Raw genomic sequence first — 9,396 nt, 5'->3', positions numbered from 1 at the left:
CATCGTGGGTTCGAGTTGTCGCCAGCTGTTTTGACTTGCTGAATGATCTTGCCACTGCATCAGCCCCTCGGCTTACTGGTCCACCCATTATGGTAGGTCACAAGGCATGGTAGCTCCAGACAGCCGTTTTTTGGAGACAAAGGGAAACTATTACAACTGTATTTATAGGGTGATTGCAGAGCGTTCCACAATGTCGTGTTGAAACCCACGTGAGGGAGCGAGTTGCGTCAAGCCAAGGATGTTCGATCCTGATTGGCTAGAATTCTGACCAATCAGAGCATTGCTTCGGATGGTCTGTAACCTGCACGTGATACGTCGTCTTAAATTTTTAGTTGGGGATGGCCTACGGAACTCAACGACGGTACGGTGGTGTCTGTTGTCCTCGTGGACTGCATTCAGTGAACCGGAGGTTGATGATTCTACCACAGCACGGCTGTCAGTAACATCGGGCCAGAAATCCCAAACCTCAAACGTGGTTTCGAGACTTCTCCCGTGCAGACTTCTCAGGAATGCGCATCTTCCTTGAACAAATCACACTGAAACCATCTCCGGTGGAAGAACTATATAGGACCATTGTCCAGAAAGTCCACGAGGCTGACGCGACATTCGTCCCAAGAAAACCGGCACGCACTCGGATGAACCACAGGCTGCCAAAAGGATTCGGCGACTTCTGGAAAAGAGATCCCAACTCTATTTCAAAAAGTTGACCACAGGGGACACAGAAGATGAGCCGGCATTTCGTAAAATGCGGAATCGCTGTAAATCGGAAATCCGCCAATGGAACATACGAAAACAAGCCACCATTCTGGACCTCGCTCGAAAAAACAAAAACGTACTGTTCAAGTACATGAGACATCGCCGCAGAAACAAGCCATCTCCACTAGTGGGCTTCCAATTACGTCCCAGGTTTGTTTCGGACTCAGGGTGATGTCAGAACCTGTTGGGGGGTAACCGGCATGCTATTGACACATAGTGTGATGAATTAACGTCGACCGGGTGGTTTTATCCTGTAGATAGCGGTCATGGCTACATGGTGCATCCTTTTGTCGGGTCGATGGTTGCGCGAGCTCCTGAAGTTGTCCCTGCAGCGTCCTTCTTCGTGACACTTCCGACTGCACTTGTTGCACCTGTGATTTCGCTAAGGACAGTGGCATGAATAGCGCCATTCGGCACAAGAACAACAGGCTGTGGGTAGTTTTCTTGGAGTTCGTTTAGAATTAGCTTGCCTCTTGGCATACCATATCAGGCTTAGAGAATCTGGGATGTCCGATCATTGCAGCATCAGCCTTGAGATTGATAAGATGCTGGCGCTCGGTGGTAAGTTTCTGAAGCGTCGACTGTGGATCCCGTTCATTTCGACTCAGTAGCCGGGTACGAACATTTGCATCATGTGGCGATTGAAGACCAGCCACGGAAATGAGACACTTGAATTGATTCTCGGTCATGGTGCAGAGGTGAAATCGCTCGCATTCTCTGTTGAACCACGCCGGCGTAAGTGATGAAAATTTCAGTATCCCTTTTGGTAATCTTAAGACAGTTATAACGAGTGTTGAACAAGGAACTTTACTTTCAGAAGATTTTGGCCAGGGTTTCGACAAAATCTGCGAAATCAAGGTCGCGAGGGAGTTTGGGGAGTATGAAGTTTGTGAACCGATCATGTTCAGTTGTCCCCAGTTTCCGCAGCAACGGTCGAACCGTCCACGCACCATCAAACTGAGCAAAGTCGGTTTGAAACACGTCGTCATATTTCTTGAACCAAATTTCGAAAGTTCGTCCAGATTCAGCATCGAAATTGAATTCAGTGATGGGGCGGGTAGCAGTATTTGTGGAAGAGGACGGAGGCTCAACCGTTTTTGTCGCATTCACCGACGTACTGCACGTCAGAGATTCAACAAGCCTCACTTGAACTTCTTCGAGCTTCTTCTGTTGTTGCCGTAAAATTATTTGGATTTACTCTGCCGAAATTGACATCGTGGGTTCGAGTTGTCGCCAGCTGTTTTGACTTGCTGAATGATCTTGCCACTGCATCAGCCCCTCGGCTTACTGGTCCACCCATTATGGTAGGTCACAAGGCATGGTAGCTCCAGACAGCCGTTTTTTGGAGACAAAGGGAAACTATTACAACTGCATTTATAGGGTGATTGCAGAGCGTTCCAAAATATCGTGCTGAAACCCCCGTGAGGGAGCGAGATGCACCAAGCCAAGGATGTTCGATCCTGATTGACTAGAATTCTGACCAATCAGAGCATTGCCTCTAATGGTCTGTAACCCGCATGTGATACGTCGTCTTAAATTTTTAGTTACGGGTTGCTTACGGAACTCAACGACGGGTGAACGACGGCCACTGACCGACAAGAACAAAACCGACCCAGGAAACTTGGGCAAAAGCCTCGATCCTGTGTATCAATCCGTGAATCGGCGGTGTTCAACACTCCTTTTTTCCAAGGTCATGTTTACAAGGGAATTCGCTGCGATGGCAGATGTCGACGTCCGTTTTGACCCTTTGAAAGCCCTTATTGATTAGAATACAATATCCGAAAAAATCGGCAGTGTGTAATAATAAAGGCAATGTGCTGTATTGGGTGCGTACGCCTAGAACGATGGACCATTGTTGTCCGTATGAACGAACCCTTATCAGAATACTTGCTGCTACCATACAGAAATCGGCAAGGTTGCTTACTTGGGTATCGTTGGTTTCCAAGCTTCACTGATCTACTAGTAATCCTTAACCCCCCGTAAACCCTTAGTCAGTGCCGTCAGTCCATGGAGGGTTACAGGCCCCTGAGCTTGTTCCATACTTTACTGAGACCTGTAGGTAGCTTGTAAGTGGCCCGCTGACAACCATCGTCCTTTCAATGCCAAACGCTTCCTCTCTCAGTTTGTACCCCCAAACCTGGATCTCTGGGATCTCAGGCGTTGCACACTTCTAATCGCCAGAATTCCTCAGGACCTCGGGAATATAGCCTAGCGCCAAAATATCACCTCTATCGTTAACAGCAACCTCTCTGTTCAACATCTCGAGCTTAGGTCACTAAAAGGAGCGATTATCAGCAGACCTCTCTACCGGGTATGTGGTCTAGTTAGGAAAGCTCTGGCTTGATAGACTGTTGGGGCAACCACAACAGGCAGTCACCAAGCCTTCAGGGGACATAACCTATATTCAGGGAGCTGCGTGGCTATCGCTTTTTTCTGAATGCTCAACAGCCTTGACTGTCTCTGCAGAAACCTCCTAAACCTCGGGACTATAAGTGCTTCCATGCTCATATGCTGAAGATTACAGACTAACAGTCACCTTAGCTGCACACACTCTTACGCTTCCTACGCATCTACCAGTCACCGAACTCCCCTCAGACATGATCTCATTGCCACCTTGAGGGGGAACAGTCAAACAACACCTGGACCTCAATTGCGAAACTTCATCCCATGTGCACTACCCAACTCCAAACTTGTTACGGCTTGCGTGACGCTAGAAACGCACTGTAAAGATACGACGAGATGGCTTAGTGGTTAGAGAGCGAATTTACTGGCCGGAAGGTCCGTGGTTTTAACCTGATTTCTGCCTCTCGACTTCCCCTACTTAGGCTCGGGTAACCTACCGGTATCCCAGCCCTCGCGCTTCCTTCGGGTGACACGGCAGATAGCCACCGAAAAAGTGTCACAGCTGAACGATTATCATTTTCTCTACTTCAACTGGAGAGATACGGTAAGCTAACTAACCAAATTTTCCGTCTCCGTTGTGGCCAGACGAAGTTACAGTGGGTGCGCCCAAGTTATACAGTTTTTTCTACGTTGCCCTACAAATTGGCAGATGTGAGCTATCTACGTGACGGAACGGTCAAATGCCCGCAGGGGACACCTGTAATTCGAGTGCGAACTCGATGTCTTTGGTGACACCAGTTTGGGGAAGACCAACACACTTTTTGAAGAGGTGAAGCAGCTGAGAAAAATATGACGGAGGAATCGTTTTTAATGTTCCTGAATTCGCTCAAGTGTGCTCTCGGTGCTCCAAAATATCAACATGCTTTCACGAGTCAAATGGAGAGGAATTCATGTAGTCGGTCGATAGCTATCAAGCGAACGCACGGGACCTCCTTTCATCGGGTTCAGTAGTCACCGCGACAGGCACCTGGTACCACAGGCTACGGTGGTTATCGATATCCGTCACTATCACACCTGATATAAAAATAGGAAGATCGAACTCCGCTAACTTTGGTTCAAAAACGATGGACAAAGTCCGGCAGGATAACCGGCCGTGCATTTTAACCAGTAGCACCATCCATAAATTATTTTGGAAAAACCATTTCTGGAAGTGGGTTTCGAGAACAATCAGCCACTTATGAGGACGATGAATCCGCTGGGATCGGAAATTGTCTTTGTCTGCCGGAGACAATACTGGTCACAGCGGTTATGCATCAGCAGATAGTAGTCGAAGCCAGTGAGAAAATCGCTTGGCACCTCTGATTTAAGCTGACCGACAGTGTGTGGCAAGATGGACAGGCTAGTACTACGGAATCTACGTCGGTTAGTAGAGTTGATCAAGTACTGCTAAGGAGATGAAGTGCTGTTCGTGTGGTTAGAGCGCGAATTTACTGACAGCAAGACCCGTGGTTCGAACCCGACTGTCTCTCGACTGCTCCTGTCTAGTCTTGGGCAACCTGACAGTATCCCAGCCCTCATGCTTCAATTGGGTGGCGTCGCTGCTAGGCACCAGGAGGGTGTTACAGCTGAACGAGATGAAATGCTTCAACGACTATCAGTGTTCTCGCCTGGGGCCCGGCAGCAATCCATCCTCCATCGATGTAACTAAATAAGGGCGTCAGTGGCCCTCCTGTTTCCACTCTATAATCCTCTTTTCTAAGTTTATCTTTCTCGTCTCAACATCATGACTCTTCTTCAGGTTCTGGTGACTAGCAGCTGCGGTAATCAGAACCACCGTACTCGTGTACGACGTTCACGGCTGAAAAATGCGGATATGCGGGCTACCTCTATAGTCCCCAGCTCCATCCAACCTGAACCTGAACGGGAAACTTGGGAATATGTTTGAGGTGGCTCAGAAAGTGGCAGCGTAATCATTGTGGGTATCAGCAACCTGATACATGATTAATAGCTAATCCTCACTGCATAGCATATCCAAGACTATGTGCTAGTTGTTGGAGATCCAAAACCACCTATTTTACCCCTTATCAAGACTTGCAAACGCTGCAGGTCCCTCCAACCACCTTTAAAATCTAGCTATCATTCTCGTCTCTAGTCTTTCTGCACTTGTACTCGTAAAATTCCCGTCACGAAGAGACAACCTTACAGTGTGACGGTTTTCGCACTTCAGCGACCCGTTAAGCTATACTGTGGGTGTCCCCGCGACACACTCATACCAGGTTGGCAATGTTTACAGGTCTGACAAACATAGGTTCCCGGTCCTCCAGGTTGGGGGTTGGAACACATGGCGACTTGTTCCGTAGGAATGGTAATGTATTTGCATTTTCCGCCAAGCACCGCTGTCTTGCGGTTAGGCTTTTGAGCAAAAGGCTTTGGTTGTTCCTTAATCATCCTCCCGTCCGGGTGTGGGCGCCCCGGTAGTATCCCAGCCCACGTGCAACCCTGACACTTGCAATAGTACTCTTATGCCACATCGCCTGCGGGTAAGCGAAAAGAATCTACCGCTAACGTCTCTCTTTTTTCGCTTTCACATACTTTTTATTCCTCCTCTCTCAACCTCAATAACAACTCTCCCTTATAGGCCCAGCACTTAGTACTGATGACTTCGTTCGTCTTGCATCGGTTTTGCGTGCAACATCTGCTCGTCACATGGCGCTGACTCCTCAGGTATCTCGAAATCACTCTTCATGCTTTGGCGTCCAGTGTATCTGGCAGCCTTCAGTGTCCGCACTCTGAAGCAAGCAGAACAACAAACTTGACATTGATGTGTGCTGTGTCTCAGAAACAAGAATTCAAGATGCAAGCACAGCGTTTGAAAAACGGCTGAAATTGATAATGGTGATGATGGTTGAACTAACCGCCCCATCACGCTCCTGGCTGCCAACCTCTGGTGATCCAGTGGCTGCGGCGGTTGGTGTTGCCCTAAGTTACCGGGCGGAAATATCCTTGCTTGACTGGATACCTGTTGACTGTCACCTCTGCGGTTCCTCTGGCAACGTCTGTGAACGAGTCTCACAAGCCGGAAGCTGATCGGTGTCTTTTTTATCGTGTCTGCTTGTGCACCAACTGACTGTGGCTCCGATGACGTCAAAGACAAGTTTTATGACACCCTGAATGCCCAGCTGCGGCGAGCTAAAAGCTCAGACATTGTGGTGGTTGCCGGAGATACGAATGTACAAGTGGTTTTAGCGTATCTGTGACTCGTTTAGTAGGTTGACGTGGATTGGAGTCGGTACGTACGGACGATGGTGGACGATTGCTCTGGCTATGTGCTGATCGTGGGCTGTTTTTATGCAGTGCTACCAAAATAGCCGAAGTCGTCAGGCCACATGATGTCTTCCACCGGCATGCCGACCACAAACTCAAATCGACCACACTGCCATCATTTACCAATGGCGCGGATCACTAACTGACTCCCGGTTGTTTTCGAACACATTTTTGAATTTCGACCACGCGCTTTTCTGGAGTCGCTTCTCCCTATGTTTTCTGGGGCTGCCTAAGGTGCGGACAAATCGAGCGGCAAGTGAGGGACTGGCAGATCCGGTTGTTAGACGAATTTACCAGAATCGTCTTCTAGAGTATCTTCCAAATGCTCCGCCTGCAGATGTGAACTCATACTGGAACGAGATAGCCACTTCTTTGCATAGCGTTGGGAATTTAGTCTGTGGCACGGCACCACCGGGCTCACTCAAGCACTGGATATCAGACCAAGCAGCGGAGAAGCATCCCAGCCGATCCCCAACATAACTAAATGCGACGAGTTATCAGACGTCAAGTGAAAGTGAGCATTCGAGCTGACCGTGAATTGTGGTGTACACAGAAAGTCAAGGAGGTGGAAGACGTCCAGAAAGCTGGTAATGTCCGAAGATGACTGTGACCGGTTCCAGGAAACCATTTGTGAGCGAAACTATCAAGGATCAGAAAGGAGTGGCCATTTTGAATGAGGAGTACCTCGACAGTTGGGCCGAATACTTCAAATGACAGTTGTCGTGGCCACCAGCTGCCACTCGTCTGGAGCCTACCCTGGACAGTGAACGTGGAACCATCTACGGCATCGGAGGTTTACGAATGCTTATGTTCCCTCAAGCACCACCGAGCTTCTGGTCCGGATGACTTCCCACCCGCGTTGTTCAAAGATGGGGGTTGAAGTCCTCAGTCAGCGCTCGTCTGATCTGTTTGCTTGCGTTCCGGAAAAGGAGTCTGTCCCAGACAACTGAGGGCACTCGGTGATAGTGTCCATTTTCAAAAAGGGGCTCCTAGTGATGATGGCAACCGCAGAGATGTCAGCTTGACCCAGGTCGTAACGGGACTGTTCGTGTCACCTATGCTTCGTTGCTTTATGGTGGCTTGTGAAACACTGACTCGAGAGCAGCAAGCGGGATTCCGACTTGGTAGGGATTACGTTGACCATATCTTTACACTTCGTCATAGGTATCAGCGACCCATAATTCTAATGCTCCTGGGTTTCCTAGGTGCATTTGACTCGGTTGACCGGTCTGTTCTACTTGACATGCTTGACACCAAGGAATACCCGGAATTTCGTGAACATAAAAAGCTCTTCGTATTCCCAGACTTCCGGACGTGTGAGAGTCGATGGAGAGCTCTACAAAAGCTTCCGTACACAAAGTGGTGTCCGTCAGGGATGCCCACTCTCCCCATTCCTGTTTAACTTCGTGATCGATGAAATCATGAGAGGAACGTCCGAAGTCTCCAAAATCCCGGTGTTCAAATAGCCTGTGACGAAAACCTTGTCGATCTGGCACACGGAGACGATATCACTCCCATCTTCGGAGAGAAGGAGAAGGCGCAATTGTTTTTGGATGAACTGACCGAGGTCATCCATTGAAGAATGTGTCCAGCACCAGAAGCTGCGTTGGTTGGGACATGTTTTGAGTATGCATAACCATTGTTTGCTGAAGGGACTGCTGTTTTCCACGTCCAACTCAGTGTCGGAAGAAGAGAGGTGGCCAACCCTTGACCTGGCAGAAGGGTATGGAAGAAATCACTTAACGTTTGGGTGCTATCGGTGGTACTCACGTTCCGGGATGAGGACCGCGTCATCCTCACTGTCTGGTTGGAGACGCTGCAAGATATGACTGCCAACCAATGTCAGTGGCGTTCTTGTTGTCAGTTTCTAGCTAGATTGCTTGAATGAGTGTTTGGAGGTGTAGGTACTTCGGGATGGTTGTAGTTAGCTAGCACTATGTCCCTTCCCCGTCCACCTCTATTCTTTTCTTCACAATGATGCTTTTATATAAATCATGGTTGTACGGCGGCTAAGCATCGGTGCTGAGCACTGACGTCATGTCGATAATGATGGTGATGATGAAATCACTTCTCCTTGTTTCACTTCCCAATGTCAGAGTTTTGGACGAATAAAGCCTAGCTTCTGGGCCCTCAATATTTTGTCCTCGTATTACAAGCACCTACAAGGTGCTTGTAATATGTGTTGCCTTGCTTTTTTTGAACATCGGTTAATGAGGTTTCCTTTCTGTTCAATCCTCAGAACTCCTGTCGGAATACCACCGTCCAACGGTTCTTCCGCAGTGAATGCCACAGCTGCTTTGGATTTCGAATTGATATTCAAACGCACCTTGGGACGTTTCTTACGGGGCTTTCCGACGTTTGATGATTGCACAGTAATCACTCTTTCATTATACACAGCACCGCATGTGTTAGGCAAACAGGTTTTTCTGCAAATTTTGTCTTAAAGCTACAAGCATTGCTCAGTGATAATTCCGTGAACGATGGTTTTATCCAGCAGAGATGATTCGGTGGGAGGTAATGTGGCGTTTCAAAGAGGTGTGAGAACGAGCTCAGGAAGACGAATTTAAGAGGATTGAACTGATTTACTTACTAATCATTTCAGGCATCATCGTCACCATCATTACCAGTAACGCCAGAGAACACTGGTACTTCACTGCTACACGATTGTTCGACTGAACACGATTGTTCGACAATCGTTGTCTCAGAACCATAGGTCGCGTGGGTTGATGTGGGCGAATCCTTAACGAGGTAGTTAGAAAGCGTATTTTCGGTTGCGTAACGGGTACTTCCATTGAAGAATGTGTCCAGCAGCAGAAGGTGCGTTGGTTGGGACATGTGTTACGTATGCCGACCCATCGTTTGCCGAAGAGAGTACTGTTTTCCATGCCCATTTCGGAGTGGCGTAAACAGCGAGGTGGCCAACCCTTGACTTGGCTGAGGAGTATGAAGGAGATCACGAAACGCTTGGGTGCT

At 48.4% G+C, this 9,396-nt stretch overlaps 1 protein-coding gene across 1 annotated transcript in view; it reads left to right on the top strand.

Moving 5' to 3' along the window:
* T265_01884 (hypothetical protein) overlaps positions 1-9,396 on the top strand; it is a gene marked incomplete at both ends in the record, with an annotated part of 23,417 nt that overhangs the window by 8,030 nt on the left and 5,991 nt on the right. The window contains one exon of the mRNA XM_009166010.1: positions 647-906. Within this exon, the coding sequence (XP_009164274.1) occupies positions 647-906 (260 nt within the window). The remainder of the gene's footprint in view (positions 1-646; positions 907-9,396) is intronic.

Source organism: Opisthorchis viverrini (genome assembly GCF_000715545.1).
Source record: "Opisthorchis viverrini unplaced genomic scaffold opera_v5_21, whole genome shotgun sequence".
Lineage (NCBI taxonomy): Eukaryota > Metazoa > Platyhelminthes > Trematoda > Opisthorchiida > Opisthorchiidae > Opisthorchis > Opisthorchis viverrini.
This window is presented reverse-complemented; position numbering and strand designations above follow the sequence as displayed.